Genomic DNA, 19,597 nt, shown 5'->3' on the forward strand with positions numbered 1-19,597 from the left:
TCAGCCCTAGCAATCCAACCAATTGGGTCTGTCCCCATGAACACTGGCAGCTCCACCTTCTTAGCCCAAATTTGTGCTTCCTCCATCTCTAACACTGGCTTCCCCTTGAAGTTCCGGCAGGTCAGACCAATTTGTTAGGAACCAAGAATTGAAATGAGGAAGAAAATAAATTTTTTTATTGACTAGTAAGAAAAAAACAGAAAATAGGAGAAAAAACTCCAAGGGTTTCCCCTTCACAAAGGATTTCTCCTTTCACAAAGAGCTAATGCTCAATCTACAAATGATAAGATCCCCCTCTCTCCTATCCTTCTTCCTCTATTTGTATCTAATAAACCCCTCTAACTAACTAACTCATTAGTAGTTTAACTATATTAACTAACTCTTCCTTCTCCTTATATCCTAACAATATCGTTTTATTTTGATGCTGTTTTGCATTGTTTTCCAACTAAACATGTTATTGTTTTTAAGTATGAAAGTATTCAATATATAGCCATTCATGAGCTCCTATGTATATGTAAGGGCTTAATCCTTGTTGGTCCTTGACATGGCATCAGAGCCTTTTAACCAAGTTTTTAGGAGTTCAATCCTCTCCTATGAAGAACAAACCTGCTGTTAAGATTACATACTTTTTTGTTATTTATGATTAGATAGTAATTAGTCCTTTTTACTCATTATTAGATTGATCCAATGTAATCAATATTGATCTTATTTGCTCATTATAAATAAAGGCTTAGTGTGGTCATCCTTGACACAACATTACACAGTAAAACACCATTATATGGCATTAGAGCACATGTTATTCTTGACAGAGGAATAACGAAAATTGTGCTCCATCAGGAACCTATTATCCCCTGTGAACCACTCTGCTTGTCGTCCTACTTCTGGCGTCCTATTTCCACATTCCAGTGGACTTCTCTCCTTTTTTTGCTCACTGTCCCCCTTTCCAGCGATTTTCTCCTTTGTCGGCAACCGCTGCCAAAGCTTTGATGACCTTTCCATCTGGTGACCCCATCACCAACATCACCGTCCACTGATCTACATGATGGTGACGGTGACCTCATCAGAGCTCTGACGCTCTCTCACACGCCCTCCCTTTGCACGTCAAACAACATTTGAGTGCCCCACTGTTTCGGCGTGTGGTGGTGCATCCGACCATATCTACGGCATTTGTTTCTAGTGCCAGACTCCCTGAACTGAGGCACACAAAGCCCAGTCAGTTTCTGGCCATTCCAGGATTGTGTCTTTTGCCGGGCCTTATTTTCTGCACTTTGTTCACATTTCTTGTTTCTGTTTTCATTTATCATAGCTTGTTTGCCTTTTTTTGGCAGACTTCCCAATGCCTTTTCGTCGGAGCTCACCTTCAACCACTGTCGCCCATCAGTGAAGACCACCACGCCATCCACATGCACAGCCAACTCAAACCACTGTTAGGGATAAGGGTGGAGGTCAGTCTGTGACTGTACCAAAGCCATTGCTGGTTTACAGCAGAAAAGATAGAAAGTAAGTAGTTGGGGGTCATAACTTATTTATAGTAAATCAGTTATGACAGATCAGCATTAGGAGTTTATATAAATAAGACTTAACCTTTGATGAAAGGGGTGGCTCATTTGTAATTGTAACAAGGACTTGCCTTGTGTAAGAGAGGAGTGTCTCTCTTGTAACAGAATTCTGTTAGAGTGTGATCAATACAAGATTCATTCTTTATTTCCCTATTATGTGTCTTGTGCAATTCTCATTACTCTACTATGTTGTGAGTGTGTGAGGGTGAGAGAGTGTAGAAGATTCCTAACAACCACCGCCACATGTGACCCCATGCAGGACCCTAGCATGTGAAGTTCACACACATGATGCATGATGCATCTCTGGCGAGTCTGACACTAATCTTCTCTCCCTCCACCTCCAGGCATCCTTGATGTATCTTTTTGCTTTTTTCACGAGTGAACAATACCCGTTGTGATCCCCGAAGACCGCCATGCCATCCACACGTGTGCAACCAACTCAAAACACTGCCACACACGGTCCCACGCAGGGCCCCGACGCGTGAAGTTCATGCTCACGGCGTGTGATGCGTCGTCCATCAAAATGCCTTTAGTTTGTATTGCGTTGACCACATTTGTAACAGGCTCAATTCATATGATGTATATGCTCGAGTTTAAGGGAGTGTGTTAAGATTACATATTATTTTGTTATTTATGATCAGATAATAATTAGTGATTTAGTCTTTATTACTTATTATTAGATTGATCCTATGTAATCAATATTGATCCTATTTGCTCATTGTAAATAAAGGCTTATTGTGTTCATCCTTGACACACAACATTACACAATAAAACACTGTTATACCTGCTTTGTCTATGCACAAGCCCAAATGACTCTTGGGTGAGGGGGTTTGTTAGATATTCTTAGAATTTTGGGTTTGGTCCTAACTTAACCCCAAAAGCTAGCTTATAGGGTGAGGGTTACCTATTCTTTAAATTCTTTAGGAAGTATGATGTTTGGAACCCATCATGTTGCCATCAGTGTTGTTAGTTAATGGTGGATGATGGAAACCCCAAAATGGACCATATACATATGGCGAATGGCGTGGCGGCAAATGGTGGAAGAGGAAGCTAGCAAAAAAAATCTGAAAACAGAACAGTTATACAATAATAAAACAAAAAAGAAATTAAAAAAATAGAGAAAGAGGAAAGAAGAAGAGATGCTAGTCAGTATTAAAAAGAGTGGCTAAAATGTAATTTTTGTCCCCTTGTTTTTTGAAATCCATGATTTTAATCCCCCTATTTTTTAATTGAGACATTTCATCCCCTACTTTTAAAATATCTGCTATTTTTGTCCCCTTGGTCAATTTCAAACTTGATTGTGTGCTTTTTTAATTCTTTTGTTAATAAATTAAGCTTGTTAGCAATTAAATAATTTAAAATAAGATATTTGTCATGTGGATAATAAACAAACATATGTCAATCAACGTTTACAGAGTACATAGATCAGCATTTGAAATTAGTAATAGGACCTAAAATTGTGGATTTTTTAAAAGTAGGAGACAAAATGTCTCAATTAAAAAATGGGGAACTAAAATCGTGAATTTTTTAAAAATGGGGGATGAAATGTCTCAATTAAAAAATAGGGGGATGAAAATTGCATTTTAACCAAAAAGAATAGTTAAATAAAACAAAAAAAATATAACTGAAATGTAACTAAAAAAAAGAGAAAATGTAACTCACTGGAGATGGCAGTCGCCGGAACCGGAAAAGGTTGCCGGTGAAGAAGCACCGCCGGTGTAGAAGTCGCTGTCTGAGCAAGAAGTTGTGCAGTAGCAGGAGCATCATATGCAACTACGCAAGAGAACTTGGAACCTTCTCTGTCGTGGGTTCTCTCTTTAGGGTTTAAAACCCTATATTTCAATTGGGCCGGTTGGGCTACATGCCCATTTCCTCTTTTTTTTTTCCTGTTATTTTAATATAACAAAACTGCCTTTTCTGCCATGGGCGGCATGCTGCAATGGACGCCATGCTTCTGGCGGTCACAATACGAAACCTGCAATGCCACCATCATACACTGACACTTTATAGAAAACTGCCCCAACATGGTGCCATGCCGCCGCCATAACCGCTATTTAATAACACTTAGCCATGTTTCATGTATAAATGCTATTGAATCATATTTTCCTGAAGGGCTTGATTTGGTATAGGATGCACAAAACTGCTCATAGTATCATACTTTTTTTGGGTGAATAACTCAGCGTCATACCCAGCACAAAACTGCACTGATTATACTATAGTTGTAATTGTAAATTGATGAGCATTTAGGCGAGTGAGATACTAACAAACAATGTTATGTTTAGGAAAAAAAATTAATGCTTTCCTCGGTTCCTGGCTTTCTAAAGTGCCAAATATTTTGAAACAACCAAAATTCACAAAAAGACAGATAGTTTGAAATGGAGGGAATATTTTGCTGTATCGTGAAGGTAGTAACTAAAGAAAAATATGCTGAACCTTTGAAAAAGTTTATGTTCCACTGGAGTTTGTACCAGGTTTTGGTAAATTCTAAAATTGAATATAAGTTGCCAACACTTGATGAAATATGATTAAGCAATAGGGGTATATGTTCCACATTGGTTGATTAGGAATCATAAGAGGAACAATTTGTCAGGATAGGGCTTGAAGAATTTAATGTTTAGAGCAATGATTCTAGTCCAGGTTTGTAGTAAAGATTATGAAGAATTTTAAGGAGTTTTACAATTTCCTGCTATGCTACCATATTATTCCCTTGTTTTGATTGAAAGTTTACAGTGGAAGTTACCTGTTATTTGTTTCATGTCGTTTTTATAATCATTCTTTTATGGGTTAATTTCTGTCTTGAAGACGTGAAGAATCGTTACCTATTTTTAAGAGGAGACTTTTAGGAGGCTTGCTGGATTTTGCTGCTAGAGAATTGCAGGTTCAGGTACATCTTATTTTCTATTCTTATTGATTTTCCTTATGAAGAGTTTTGTACAGTATATGCCAACGCATGATAATGTTATTCATTCTGATATTCTTTTTCCTCCAGTTATTTAAGGTTCTAAATGTCTGTGCACACACTATAAACAAATCCCTCTTATGCCTAAGCACAGATAGATATTAAAATCCTATGTACAAGGATGAGTACTATTATCTATATTTCTTGTTTTTGTTGAAGAGTCGAACAAAAAACAGCAATAATGGCTACATATATGTTTTACTTAATGCAGACTCAATTTCTGGTGCTCTCATTTAGCTTTAATAAAATCTTAAGCTCATTTAAACAAAACTTGATGCAGACTCAAATTATTGCTGCGGCTGCTGCTGGTGTTGCAGCTGAGGGTTTGTCACCAAAAGATGCTAAGGCTGAAGCTGAGAATGCTGCCCAGTTGTCTGTGGCTTTAGTAGAGAATGCCATTGTGATTCTTATGCTTGTTGAAGATCATTTACGACTACAGAGAAAGCAATCCTCTTCTGCACATGCTCCAGATAGTTCGCCATCTCCACTTTCTGCTGTGCATGCAACCAATAATCACTCAAATTCATTGTCAACAATTGAAGAATCAATAGAAGTTGTGGATGATTGCAGGTCACTAGATAGTGACTCCGGGGGAGTCCCTCTAGATGTATGCATACAGTAATCTAAAACTAGACATGCATACATGTTACACATAAATATTGATGGTAGTTTTTATTTTGTAGATCCGCAATCCTGTTTCTGTTGTTCATACAAAATCCATGTCATGGTGTCATACTGTCTTTTTCTCCAAATATTTTTTTAATATAAATTTTTATTTTTCAGTACCTTCTGTTTTATCTTCTTATCTCTAACTTCTGTGCTTATTCTTCAAATTTAAGAAAATACATGTAGACTATTTTTTTTCCAATTATTTGCCTTACTATTCATTTCATTTGCATTGGCTAGTTCTCATTTTCATTTATTTTTATATTGGTGAAACTCATTCTGTCATGATATTTTTAGGTCCTTTCTTCAATGGCTGATGGAATTGGTCAGATCCCTACTCCAGTGATGGAAAGGCTTGCTGCAGCAGCAGCAGCTGAGCCTTACGAATCTGTTTCTTGTGCTTTTGTGTCATATGGGTCCTGTGCTAAGGATTTAGCAGATGGCTGGAAATATAGGAGCCGTTTGTGGTATGGTGTCAACCTGTCTCCAAGTCCAGCTCCATTTGGTGGTGGTGGGAGTGGATGGGATTTTTGGAAGTCTGCTATTGAGAAAGATGCCAATGGAAACTGGATTGAGCTTCCTTTGGTGAAGAAGTCAGTGGCAATGCTCCAAGCGTTATTGCTAGATGAGTCTGGGCTTGGTGGTGGTCTTGGTATAGGTGGAGGGTCAGGTACAGGAATGGGAGGGATGGCTGCTCTGTACCAGCTGTTAGATAGTGACCAGCCATTCTTATGCATGCTTCGAATGGTTCTTCTATCAATGAGAGAAGATGATGATGGCGAAGATCATATGCTGATGAGAAATACAAGTTTTGAGGATGCAGTGTCTGAAGGAAGAAAACCACGGTCAGCACTTTTGTGGAGGTAAAACAACCAATTCAATCTAACTTATTTGTAGTTCATTTTATGATCCATGAATGATGAACGTCCATTGAACAAGATCCATACAAGAACAAGATCCAGCTGCACAGTAACTTCTTTTCCCTCCCTTACTTTCCCTATGGTTGCCAACTGTGAATAAATCTATTACGGAGGATCCCTAACCCTCCAATTTTGTTCTGTCTGTCTTAATGAATTTTTTCTTTTATAACGAATATGTATCAACTTCCTTCATTTGCTACCCTTGGGAGTATAGAATAAAAAATCTATTATTAAGACAAGGTTATAGAAAATTGTTAGTAGCATAATTTTCTTTCTCTATTTGCCTCATTTAAACAGTTCCAATTTGAACCAATCTGACTGATGGTATTGAAGAAGGGTTAATCTTGTTTTGTTTATTTATTATTTGTAATTTGAACAGTGTTCTCTCACCTGTTCTCAACATGCCAATTTCTGATTCTAAGAGGCAAAGAGTTTTGGTAGCATGTTGCGTGCTTTATTCTGAGGTTTGTGTTATCAGCTTGTCCATTTTCATTCTTCCTTTGCAGTGCACAACTTGTGTCATTTGTCTTTCTGTGCACGGCCATTGTAGTTACCATTGTACAACATCTGGTCAGGTATACCATGCTGTTAGCAGAGATCAAAAGCCTCTTCGTAAACAGTACCTTGAAGCTATTTTACCACCATTTGTTGCTGTATTAAGGAGGTGGCGCCCCCTTTTGGCTGGCATTCATGAGCTTGCTACTGCTGATGGCTCAAATCCTCTTATTGCAGATGATCGTGCATTAGCTGCTGATTCCTTGCCAATTGAGGTACTTTACATCGCATGTGCATGAAACATGATGTGCTTGTAACTTGTTTGGTACCCTGTGCAATGCATGGATAGGCTATTTACCAATTTATAAGTAGTTTATATAAAGAGAAAATTATTAAATATTCATTTTATGATTTGTATGTTAATTTTTTTTATTTGCATTTGATAAAATATTTACCCGTATTATTTATAAACGAACATCCTTATTCATGTGATTTAGATAGAAATAACTTCGTGTATAATTTTTATCTTCATGTTTTAGACTTATTCAGAAGATTTGTATATAAATTTTAAATATCATCTCAAATAAATACTTACAATCACATGAAAAAATATGTATTGCTGACCATTGGTATTTTTGGTTTTCTTAAAAAAAATTGCATCAATTTAGTTTATTGATTATATAAAATAATATTTATTTAGTTTTTCGCAGATAGTTCATATAACTTGAATCCTTCCACAATTTAAAACATCACTAATCTAGTTCTTTAATTGTATAATCTTAATTTTATTTTTTAATCATAAAAATTATATTATTATATACCTCAAGTCTCATGATATATATAAAAAATTAATATGCTTTGCTTTTGAGAATATGTGATTGTAAAAAGTTTATAAAATTAAAAAAAAAATCTCTGAACGAAAATTAAGCAAACAAAAGGTTGGAAATATTTATAGTATGAATGACTTGGATGAATAGTGAAAGAAGAGGCCCAAGTGATTGTATTGATGAACAATGTAATTTAGCTTGATAAATAGCAAGAGAATGGGGGCAAATATGTTATTTGACTTGAATGGGTAGTGTTTCAAAAAGGTTGAAAGTATTTATATTCTAATGGGAAGGGGTTGTCCTAGTTCAATGTATCAACATAGTCACTTTCATTTTCTGTTCCGTTATGCTACTTTTGTTAACTGATATTTCTTTCAGGCCGCTCTTGCTATGATATCTCCAGCTTGGGCTGCTGCTTTTGCATCTCCACCTGCTTCAATGGCATTGGCTATGGTTGCGGCTGGTACTTCAGGTGGTGAAAGCCGTGCTCCTGCAACAACTTCCCAGCTTAGGCGTGATACTTCATTGATGGAACGGAAACAGACTAAACTCACTACGTTTTCAAGCTTTCAAAAACCTTCAGAAGTCCCTAATAAAACATCACCCCTTCCGAAGGACAAAGCTTCTGCAAAAGCTGCTGCTTTGGCAGCTGCTCGTGATCTTGAGAGATTTGCAAAAATTGGTTCTGGAAGAGGTCTTAGTGCTGTTGCAATGGCCACATCTGCACAGCGGAGGAATGCTAGTGATATGGAGCGGGTTAAGAGATGGAATATTTCTGAAGCAATGGGTGTTTCCTGGATGGAATGTTTGCACCCCGTTGATACAAAGGCGGTATATGGGAAAGACTTTAATGCCTTTTCTTATAAATATATCGCTGTTCTTGTTGCCAGTTTTGCCCTAGCAAGGAATATGCAACGGTCTGAGGTTTGTTTGCTAATTGTTTCTATGGAGTTTAGATTATTGAGAAACTGCGTGCTAAATATTTCTTGTTTGCCAGATTGACAGGCGTGCTTATGTAGATGTAATTTCTCGGCATCGAATCAGTACTGGAGTCCGCGCATGGCGCAAACTTATTCACCGGTTATTAGAAATGAGAAGTCTTTTTGGGCCTTTTGCAGATCATTTATACAGTCCACCTTGTGTATGTTGTGATACTATTCTTCACATTGTCATTACCAAACTCATTCTTTGTAGCATCTCATCCCGTTCTACCGTAAATTCTCTTTTTGAGATATAATGAGAAAGTGACTCCAAGGAGACGTGCATTGTGTTTCTTGCTATCTATTTCTGTGACACAATCAGAAAATCTTAAAACAAATTTCAGCCTTTTTGTGTTGTGTTCCTGACATTTATATGGGGGTCTTTGGTTTTGCAAAGAATTCGATTGCTTCTTTTTTTTTTTTTTTTTTTTATCAGCAAAGATAGATATTTATATATATGTAGATAACAGAGTACCAGAGGTACTGAAATACATCTGGATGGGTGGCCTTACAATTGGTTCCGAAGCAGACTAAATAGAGTCTAGGAAGGAACCAAGCAGGCTACACCATGTTAGAAAACTGCTGCTAATCTATGTGTTTTTCCTTACTAATACAAAAATCCTTCTCTAATGTTACTAGACCACTGATTAAAATGTACTGAAAAGTCCTTCTCCAAATTCGATAGCCATGTCCACAATAGGAAGGCTGCCTCATCAATCAGTTTGTTGGCATCGAAGGAGTCATTGGATTCGATTGCTTCTTTAATCTTAGGCTTTTCTTTTTTCTATTTTCTTTTTCTTGTTATGCCTTAATTGGAGGATGCATTATCTTCCCTGCTTGTACTCTCCTTTCTAGTAAAAAAAACTCTAAATACATCAGATAACAAAATATGAGTTCATTTGATTAACTAAACATTTTATAATTTTATAGGTTTTCTGGAAGCTAGATTTAATGGAAAGTTCTTCAAGGATGAGAAGATGTTTGAGGAGGAATTATCATGGCTCCGACCATTTAGGTTCTGCAGCCAATTATGAGGATTATTCTGGGGAGAAAAATGACCAGCACACTCCAATTTTGTCGGCAGAAGCAATCTCATTGGAGACAGTCAATGAAGATGAAGAACAGGTGGAAATTGAGAATTTGAATGCCAGGGCCAGTGATGTTGATGATAAAGGAGACAATCAGACTAGACTGTCTGAAACAGCTGATCAATCTGTTCAGGAAGCTTTAGAATCCAGTGCTACTCAACATGCAAGTGATGAAGACCTTGTCCAGAGTTCTTCAGCCATTGCACCTGGGTATGTACCTAGTGAACTTGATGAAAGAATTGTTCTTGAGCTACCGTCATCAATGGTCCGACCGCTTAAGGTCATACGGGGAACCTTTCAAGTAAGTTTTATGGGTGTTATTTAATGTAGTATAATTTTGCCAAAGATGCATCGAGTTATACTGTGAATTCCTCCCTTGATACTGAAATGATCCTGATGAAATTGCTTTTGTGGGATTGTAGATTTTGTGTACTATATTTATTGCATTTCATAGCCACTTGGAAAATGCATTTTGTGGGCTTACCTAGGTGAATGAGGGTGGGATATACAAGAAAATAATTAGACGTTGGAAGATTTTTGTATTGATATTTTTTGCAAGTTATATTATGACTTCTGATTTTTATTAGAATATCAGTTAGGTAGAGAATGATGCATGGTATGTTAGAGGATAATTTATTTTCGGAGTAACCTTATCTTGGGAATTTTATCTCATTTTCCAAGTTATTTGTTTATTTTGTTCATATTTAATTAGGATTAGAAATCTAATATTAGAATAAATAGGACTATTGGGTTAGTAAAAATAATTCCAAACAAATACACAAATAGATAAAATACAGCCAAGGAGGCATGATATTAGGAGCAAAACAAGGAGAAAAAAAACCAACATTAGGACCTGTTTAATTACGGTTTTTGATAAACAATTTAAAACCATGTTTTGTGAAAATCATTTTTTAAAATAATTTTTGTTTTCCAGTGTTAAAAACAGAAACTAGAGAACGTGTATGAGCTGTTTTTGTTCTGTTTTCCATTTTATCTCCCCAAAATAAGCAGAAGAGTGAAAACAAGTGGTTCATAAATAGCACCTGCAATATTGAACATTTACAGAAAAAGGTTCTGACTCTTCCTCTTGCCTCTTTTTCTTATTACAATCTGGCTTTACATGGTCGGTGCTGCTGTCATTCTACTCCCAGCTCTGCTTCTGGCTCAAATTACGGGGTGGGTTGGGAATTTTGGTTATGTGAATGATGTGTTGAAGATTTGGGTTTCCTGCAATTGTGGATTTGGTGGTTTAGCATTTATTTGGAGTGTTTGGACCCACAAAGCTGAGGTGTGACTATGCAGGGGAATCAACTATGGAAGTAATCAATGGCTTGCGTAATTTTAGAAAATGTTTTCTATTTTTACTTTTAATTATAAAAATTTCACATTGTTTTTCTTTTTTCTCTGGCTTCAAAGATTTTCACAATAAACAGTGAAAACAAAAATAAAAATATTTTTATTGTTCCTATGCAAACCTTTGAAAATGGGAAACCAAGTGAAAATAACAACCCACTAGATGAGGTTGACTACATGGATCACACAACACCATTGGACTTGGCTAAAACCCAAATTCTCAAGGATATTTTTTATCATGAGGTCTCTTTTCTTAGTTTCCTCTTATGAATTTCTTGGTCTCCCACTACCCCTTTTCACATGGCTAAAAAGTAAAAACTATACAAGATACTTTTTCAGCTTTCCTTACACATGTCCAAATCACCTTAACTGTTTTTCTGTAATTTTTTCTTGATAGGTGTCACGCTATTATCTCTTCGAATAACATGATTTGTATCATGTCCTTTTGCTATTTTTGGAAAGCTTATATATCTCATGTTCTTTATTTTTTGTCCAACTCCCAAGATCTTTAAAAGCTTTAGATCATGGCTCTGTTACAGTTTTCCATGTCTCATTTCTAGCTTTCCTTTACGAAACTGGAAATAAAAGTGGAAAAAAAATGGAATTTTCGTAATTGGAAGTGAAAACTAGAAATGATAACAAAATATTTTTTAAAAGTAAACTGGCCATAAGGTGGTCTTGGTGCATGCAGTGATGGTGACTGAGTGTTGGGTATTGGAGCATGCTCTTTCTCAACAAGTTGGGTTTTGTTCACAAATTGTAATTTTAGGGAGCATGGTCTCTATCCACAAGTGTGGAAAATATATTTAAAATCCGTGGAGTTTACAAAGATCACTATTTTATTCATATTATCTCACAATAATGTACTTAAATTCTTTCACATGAATAAATAAATTATAAAAAAAAGTTAAGAAAAATGATGTATCAAATAAGTTTTTAAATTTATTTATTTTTAAAACATAATTTTAGAACAAATTTATCAGCAGATTTTTTTTCTTAATTTTTTTTTCAAAACAGCATTATGAAACATACCATTTCTTTCTTTTCATCTCAAAAGTAGGCTCTGTAAACTAATTTACAAGATAGTTTTGAAAATCCAAACAAAAAGAACACAATAAAATACACCTTATTTTCTAAAAATAAGCTACCCTAAACTCGAAACAAGGGATTGGAGGAATAAAATAAACTACAATAAAGGATATTTGGATTTAATCCCATAATGCAAGAGATCCTGAATTGTTCTGAAAAAGGAGATGACTTTTCAACTATTAGTATTTTGTTTCACAATCACAACACTTCATATCAATTTCATATCCTGTTATTTTCAGTCTATGTTCTCTAATTTCCACCTTCCCTGCCTAAACCCTATAATTTCAGCAGTTTTCTTTTCGAAGGTATGGTAATAGCACCCATGTAAGGAACTATTCTCTGTTCGTAGGTAACCAATAGGAGGATAAATTTTATAGTTGATAACAGTGAGACCAGCACCACAATGGATGGTTCTGATTCCAGTGTTGAGGCAGGTAAACAAGAAAAAGATCGCAGCTGGCTAATGTCATCTCTTCATCAAATTTATAGCCGGAGGTGAGATGATTCATAGATTATCCACTTATTCTGTTGTATTAGTGTTGTCATTACAAGTATGGTGTGTTGTTAGCAGTTAGGTAGTTAAGACAGTTAAGATATCAATTGGTTAATTAAAGGGTGGCCATAGCATGTAGGTTCCTTTTTTCCTTTGTTTTTTTTTCCATTTAATTCAATAAAATATTTCTTTTCTTTTCTGTTTCTATTCTTGGTTCCTAACAGATGTTTAATGTGCATTTAGCCATTGATGTATTTGATATTTGTCTATGAGCCTATAAGGGAATGTTCATGATTAGTTTAAGTTTCCTCCACTGTTGTTAGTATTGTGTATTGTAGTTTTCTAAGAATTGAACACTTTTGTCACTTTAAGGCTGAACCACTTTATTCCCTTTTTGCTTAGCTACATGAAATTTTCTGTGTCATAGTTTTTATTATTATGGAAATTTATTGTTCATTTGCAGTGTACTTTTTTTAAAGCATGACTTTAGTGGTTGATAAGTGTTAGTTCATGTTACAGATACCTCCTTAGAAGAAGTGCTCTGGAGTTATTTATGGTGGACCGTTCAAACTTCTTCTTTGATTTTGGGGTATTTTTTCTAAAATATACCAATTTCTTTCCTTTTATTTTTCAGGAAAAAGGATTCGTTCCTTTGAAGTAAGGGAGTGTACTTAAGAGGATAAACTACAGTTATAACCATTGATTAAAAAATCGAATGTTGAGATTGTGATTAAATTCACGCACATGTATGACAAACTATGTAGTTATTGAAATCTCAACAATTGATTTTCTAATCAATGGTTATGACTTTACTTTATCCTCTAAAGTACAGCCTAATCTTAGAGGAGCTAAATCCCAAGAAAAAATCCTTTTGTTTTTGAGATTATTCTTAATACTGCCTTAACATTTTCCTGATGACTGTTAAATGCTGTACACTTATAATCGTTGTCTAGGAATCTCTTAAAAGCTTAAGCTTTTACATGGAAGTTCCAGAATAGTTTTATTTCTTTAACATGGCTCTTCTTGCAAGAGCCTTTTGGTCTTGAATTGTGGACAATGGCACTGGCCAATTGAACCTTAATGCTGAAACTTAATTTAATTTTGAATAATGGAGTGGAAAGGATTACTTGGTCTTGAAGGCAACCATATTGAAGATCAGCTCTTCTAAAAGCCTAAGTTGTTTGGTGGAGGCTAAGTAATGGTTTAGTATGTCTAACATTTTTCTTGCTAATTTCCTCTTCAGAATGGTGAAGGGCGAAGAAATGCATATCGCACAATTGTTCAAGCACGACCTCCCCATTTAAACAATATATATTTGGCTACTCAGGTAATATCCTTTATATGATTTTGTGAAAAAATTTCTGCATCTGGGCATAATATATGAATAAATGTGAATGAAATATATAAAATTTATGTTCACGTGTACTGCAATTTTACATTTATGTTGATGTTATATATATTTTTAGTATAGCTTTTGGGTTGCATGTTGTGGCTCAAGAATCTAAAGAAAGTTCCTTCTTGTGTTATAGAGGCCTGAACAACTTTTAAAGAGAATTCAACTTATGGAACGCTGGGCTAGGTGGGAGGTAAGAGCCTTAAATTCATTAAGAAAAAGTAATTTGTATTATAATTGGATACTCATCACCTATGTACATGACTACATGAGTTCTGTACTTCCTTTGCACAGATCAGCAATTTTGAATATCTAATGCAACTCAATACACTGGCTGGGCGTAGTTATAATGATATTACCCAAGTAATCCCCCCCCCCCCCTCCTCTTTTAAGTTACTTTATTTCATTAATCTATTTAATCCTATCTTCATGATTTTCATTTATCATCATTACCTATTTTTGGCAGTATCCGGTTTTCCCCTGGATTCTTTCTGATTACAGTGCAGAGAGCTTGGATCTTTCTAATCCTTCTTCTTATCGAGACCTTTCGAAGGTATTATATACTGAATATTGCTTTAATAAGTTGAAGGAAAAGCATTTATTAGTTTCATGATTAATCTTTTTGTGTGATGCAGCCTATTGGTGCACTCAACCCTGATCGTTTGAATAGATTTCAAGAGAGATATGCTAGCTTTGATGATCCAGTCATCCCCAAATTCCATTATGGATCACACTACTCAAGTGCCGGAACAGTTTGTCCCCCACATTTTTTTAATATATTTCTAGTGTCTTTATTGATCATAATAGTTTGTTAGCATTATAGCTGATATGCTCTTTTTTAGTACCCTCAATGATGTTTGGGTCCTGGGCTTATTTGCTTACTCTGAGTTTCATTTACCAAATGAGTGCAATGTAGATAATATTTCAATAAGGAATGCTTAACATTTAAGCTCTAAAAATCCAAGTACTCTTACACTGAAGTGGAATTACACTTTACAGAAGTAAATAATTCTAAGCAGTTTCAATCTAGTAAGGTCTAAGGGATACATTTATTGGCTCCAAAACAATATATGAAAGAAAATTATCTTTAAGCTTGTGTTTTCTTGATATTTTGTGTTAGAAGAGAGAAACCAATATTTTCTGAATATGCTTGGGCGAATCTTCCACCCAGCAAAATGGATTTATTTATATTCAAGAGTATTACAAACATAATTAATGCCAAAACAATTTACACGAGATATAATGATGGCCAGGAAAGTTGCCGGAAAAGTCTGACGGTGGCTAGAATGGTTGCTGGAAATTATGAGTCACCTGAGACGTTGCTGGAAAAGTCCAGCTGTATTTTTTAACGTCTGACAGCTTCAATGGCCCAGTCAAACCTTCTACAGTGACTTTTTGTGCAGAAGCAGAGCCCTCCTTAGATCGGGATTTGGGAGCTCTGATTCCATGTTAGAAGAGAGAAACCAATATTTTCTGAATATATGCTTGTGTGAATCATCCACCCAGCAGAATGGATATATTATTATTCAAGAGTATTACAAACAAAATTAATGCCAAAACAATTTACAAGAGAACAATTAAGATACCATTACTTCCTATGATGCATTTAACCTAGCTATACCAAGTATCTAGGCTACTTGGAAAAAAAACATTAAAGTTCTTATCTCCTAAAATATTCCTATTTCCAACAGTTTGCTCTCTGCTTGGGTGACTCTTTTTTGTCTTCTGAATTCAAGCCTCCTTTTTTGTATATTGTAATCGTTGTCTTCTGATGCCTTATTTTTCACTTTTGTTTCATAATAGAACAGCAATAGAAGTAATTGCCCAGTATGTAAAGGCTGTTCTTGGATTTTTAAGTTGTTGATTCTGGAGTAACTAATGTATATTATCTTCTTTTACAGGTTTTGTATTATCTTGTTAGGGTTGAACCGTTCACTACCCTTGCAATCCAACTGCAAGGTGGAAAATTTGACCATGCAGATCGGATGTTTTCTGATATTTTTGCTACTTGGAATGGAGTTCTTGAGGACATGAGTGATGTAAAGGAATTGGTATGTATATAATTCTATAACATGATTGGTTTATATACTTGTGTACATTAAGGGGCTTCTCTCTGGGTATCTTCCATAGGCATTACTGCTTTAATTATTATTGAATGTTTATAATGGTTTTATTGAAACTGTTATCTTAAACAGTTTTTTTATTTCCACTTTTTAGGTTCCTGAGCTATTTTACCTACCTGAGGTCCTCACAAATGAAAATTCAATTGATTTTGGCACAACACAAATGGGAGGAAAGCTTGGTATATTCATTGATATTGCATTAGTGTTTATTGTTTTAGTGAAGATGTCATTGTATACTCACAAATGCATATCATGGTTAATAACTTACTTCTGCCATATCAGATACTGTAAAGCTTCCTGCTTGGGCTGAAAATCCAATTGATTTTATTCACAAGCACCGGAAGGCTCTAGAGAGCGAGTATGTATCTGCTCATTTGCATGAGTGGATTGACCTCATATTTGGGTAGGCTTCTAACCATTTTTTAATTTCAGCCCATGTGTTTGATGTGTGAATGCATGCTTTGGCTTGCTGCTGGTTTTCTTTTCATTTTTTGTTTTGTTTTTCATAAGTTTGTTATGCCATTGTATCTATAACTATTCTTTTAAAATATCCATTTAAAATAATTCCTTGATCATTTATGTCTTGTTTACAAGTAAGTTGGTCTGCACAGGTATAAGCAACGAGGCAAGGAAGCTGTTACAGCAAATAATGTTTTCTTTTATACTACCTATGAAGGGACAGTGGATCTTGATAAAATCTCTGACCCAGTATGTCTCCTTCACATCTCCATATTTTCAACTCAATTATTTGTTTGAGTAAAATGCAATCCCTAAAAAAGCTGCATAGGATGTAAATATGGTAATTATACGTTGTATAATATTATGTAATTATGGTAATTAGTTCATATGTAAAATCCTTGTATTTAATACTTTTAGTATAAATAATATTCTCGGTTGTGTAGTTGAGACAAATGGATTTTCATCACGTCTCGTGTTTCTCTCTTCCTTAACATGGTATTTAGTGCTTGACGAGGGAAAGAGGGAGAGAGGCCCATAATACCCTTAAAAATAACAAAACAAGGGATGTGCCTGGAAGTTAGGTTTAATTTCTGAAACAACTACAGTTTAAGTGTAATTACTTTTAATCTTTGGAGAAGTCCATGTAATTAAATCCTATAAATTTATCTGTTGCAAATACTTACAGGAATCCGATAGACTTATTGTTGCATCATACTAAACAAATCATAATTTATTCATGTTTATGTAGCTTAATATTGTCTTTTGTTCATGACAAGTAAAGGTACAACAGCGTGCCATACAAGATCAGATTGCTTATTTTGGACAAACACCATCCCAACTTCTGACTGTTCCTCACTTGAAGAAAATGCCATTAGCAGAAGTTCTGCATTTGCAGGTAACTGCTGGTTCTCTATCAGTTAGACAGCTTTTATTGAGAAATTACATTTTGACCGAGCATCAATACTAATAAAGAGTTGAGATGTCCTTCAATTGTTTCACATTTCCTTAATGGTTGATGATGAATGGATGGTGAATATAGTGACAATGCTTATATTTCTTATCATATCAGACAATATTCCGTAACCCAAAAGAAGTCAAACCATATGCTGTTCCATTCCCAGAACGCTGCAATCTTCCTGCAGCTGCCATTCATGCATCTTCAGATACGGTTGTGGTTGTTGACATGAATGCACCAGCAGCTCATGTTGCCCAACACAAGTGGCAACCCAATACACCTGATGGCCAGGGTACTCCTTTCCTCTTTCAACATAGAAAAGCTACATTAGCCTCTGCTGGTGGTACAATTATGCGCATGTTCAAAGCACCGGCTGCATCTGGTGGGGAGTGGCAATTCCCCCAAGCAGTAGCATTTGCTGTCTCTGGAATTAGAAGCCAAGCTATTGTTTCTATAACAAGCAACAAAGAAGTTATTACTGGTAAATAATAGAAAAGCTTAAGATTGTTTGGATATGCTGCCTCTAGTATTTATTTTATCAAACAAGCTCTTTTGATTGATTTATACTCATGCCTTGCAACATTGTGAATCAATTAGATACTGTCATTTATCAATTACAAGGAATCTGTGTTAGGGTATGAACCACAAATGTGTGGGATTATTTCGATGTCATGAGCGATCTTACCCATTAGACCAAGAACTGGTCTAGTAACTAAAAATACCTGGCTTATTTCAGAACCAGTCAAAACTGGTGTGGAAAACAGCTTGAACCTGTATTTTTCAAAATTTTCCGTCTTTAATTTAATTGAAAACATTTTTAAGATAAATAAAAACACATATTTAAGGATTACACATAGGTATACATTATTTTGTCAATTATTATTAATTTTTATCTTATAAAACATATAACAAATTTTAGTTCTTCAATTCTACCTCTGAACATTTGTATCAAATTACACTAGCAGAAGCAGCTGAACACAGGAGCAATCATTTCAAGTATCTATGTATTTGATAAAGTTCAAGGTAGAGAGATAGAAAGGAGAGAAAAGAGAAACTGGGTATTACTTTAGATAATGTTCAAAATGAGCAAATCAATTTTTACATGAATACATTGAATCTTATATAGCTAAACTTGTAACTAATTTGTAACTAACTAAACTAATAACTAATTTGTAACTAATTAAACTAATCTATATCTTTAATACCCCTCCACAAGCTGGAAGTTAACACTTCTACCTTGGAGAAGACAATACATCATCATCAAAGGAAATGAAAAAAAAAAAGTTTGAAAACTTGGAATATAGCTAAACATGCCAGAAATACATCGCCCAAAACAGAAACTTCTAGAAATCTTCGACCAACTTCGACTTTCTTAATCTTCTTCCAAGAGTCCAAAGCAAGCATCAAAGCTTAACCATCAAGCGAAATCAACAAGAAGACCATTTGGCAAAAGCTCAAATCATTAATCCATGAAACTATCAAACCTTAACCACCAAGCAGAAACTATACCTCAAAGTTTAACCCCTTGGCAGAAGCAACGAGGCTTAACCATCAAGAGCAGAAGCAAAACAACAATTTAATGCTTAACCATCCATGGCAAAAGCTTAAACAATGTTTAATCACCATGGACAGAAGCTTACATCAACAAAATAAAAGAATCACAAAATTTGTCTTCTATGAGGACTTTGTAACTAACTAAACTAATCTATATCTCTAAAATAGTATTTAAATCTTAGAGCCAGATTTCTAAAATAGACAGTTCAGTTGTGGCAGGCATTTTGGCTTGACTGCTAAATCATTTTTGAATGAAACTTTCCTTCAACATGGAAATCATAGGCATAATGGTCATATTTAGTATCCACAATCATTATAATCTCTATGTTCAGGTGAAACCATTTTCTGTACGTTTGTAACCCATAAAGCATGACAATTGGTACGTGAGAAGCCCATAAAGTTATATGTCCCAAGACTGGTGCTCAACTTTTAGTTCCAAATGTTGTGGTAGTCCAAGTTAGCATATTCAAATTGTCAATCAAATCTCGAAAATTTACAATTATAGAAATAATAATAATAATGATAAATTAGAATATAATTATTCACTATCTATCAGGATATATGAATAGTAGTTTTATATTCTTTTTTATTATTAACCTTTACTGTATCTTTTTAAATTTGATTGATGATGTTCATTGCTGACTTGAATCGCCATATTTTCAACTCCTGGGTTATGTAGGATTA

The 19,597-nt window shown here is 35.1% G+C and overlaps 1 protein-coding gene across 1 annotated transcript in view; it reads left to right on the top strand.

Moving 5' to 3' along the window:
* Positions 1 to 19,597, top strand: part of LOC114425268 (BEACH domain-containing protein C2-like) — a 34,296-nt gene that overhangs the window by 12,344 nt on the left and 2,355 nt on the right. The window contains exons 9-29 of the mRNA XM_028392122.1: positions 4,362 to 4,443; positions 4,799 to 5,125; positions 5,482 to 6,047; positions 6,484 to 6,568; positions 6,680 to 6,874; positions 7,805 to 8,350; positions 8,424 to 8,567; positions 9,337 to 9,795; positions 12,286 to 12,431; positions 12,949 to 13,018; positions 13,673 to 13,756; positions 13,959 to 14,015; positions 14,117 to 14,185; positions 14,289 to 14,375; positions 14,458 to 14,574; positions 15,724 to 15,873; positions 16,040 to 16,124; positions 16,228 to 16,348; positions 16,557 to 16,653; positions 17,186 to 17,299; positions 17,474 to 17,840. Coding sequence (XP_028247923.1) covers positions 4,362 to 4,443; positions 4,799 to 5,125; positions 5,482 to 6,047; positions 6,484 to 6,568; positions 6,680 to 6,874; positions 7,805 to 8,350; positions 8,424 to 8,567; positions 9,337 to 9,795; positions 12,286 to 12,431; positions 12,949 to 13,018; positions 13,673 to 13,756; positions 13,959 to 14,015; positions 14,117 to 14,185; positions 14,289 to 14,375; positions 14,458 to 14,574; positions 15,724 to 15,873; positions 16,040 to 16,124; positions 16,228 to 16,348; positions 16,557 to 16,653; positions 17,186 to 17,299; positions 17,474 to 17,840 — 3,968 coding nt within the window. The remainder of the gene's footprint in view (positions 1 to 4,361; positions 4,444 to 4,798; positions 5,126 to 5,481; positions 6,048 to 6,483; positions 6,569 to 6,679; positions 6,875 to 7,804; positions 8,351 to 8,423; positions 8,568 to 9,336; positions 9,796 to 12,285; positions 12,432 to 12,948; positions 13,019 to 13,672; positions 13,757 to 13,958; positions 14,016 to 14,116; positions 14,186 to 14,288; positions 14,376 to 14,457; positions 14,575 to 15,723; positions 15,874 to 16,039; positions 16,125 to 16,227; positions 16,349 to 16,556; positions 16,654 to 17,185; positions 17,300 to 17,473; positions 17,841 to 19,597) is intronic.

The sequence above is a fragment of the Glycine soja genome, chromosome 9 (genome assembly GCF_004193775.1).
Source record: "Glycine soja cultivar W05 chromosome 9, ASM419377v2, whole genome shotgun sequence".
In the NCBI taxonomy this organism is placed as follows: domain Eukaryota; kingdom Viridiplantae; phylum Streptophyta; class Magnoliopsida; order Fabales; family Fabaceae; genus Glycine; species Glycine soja.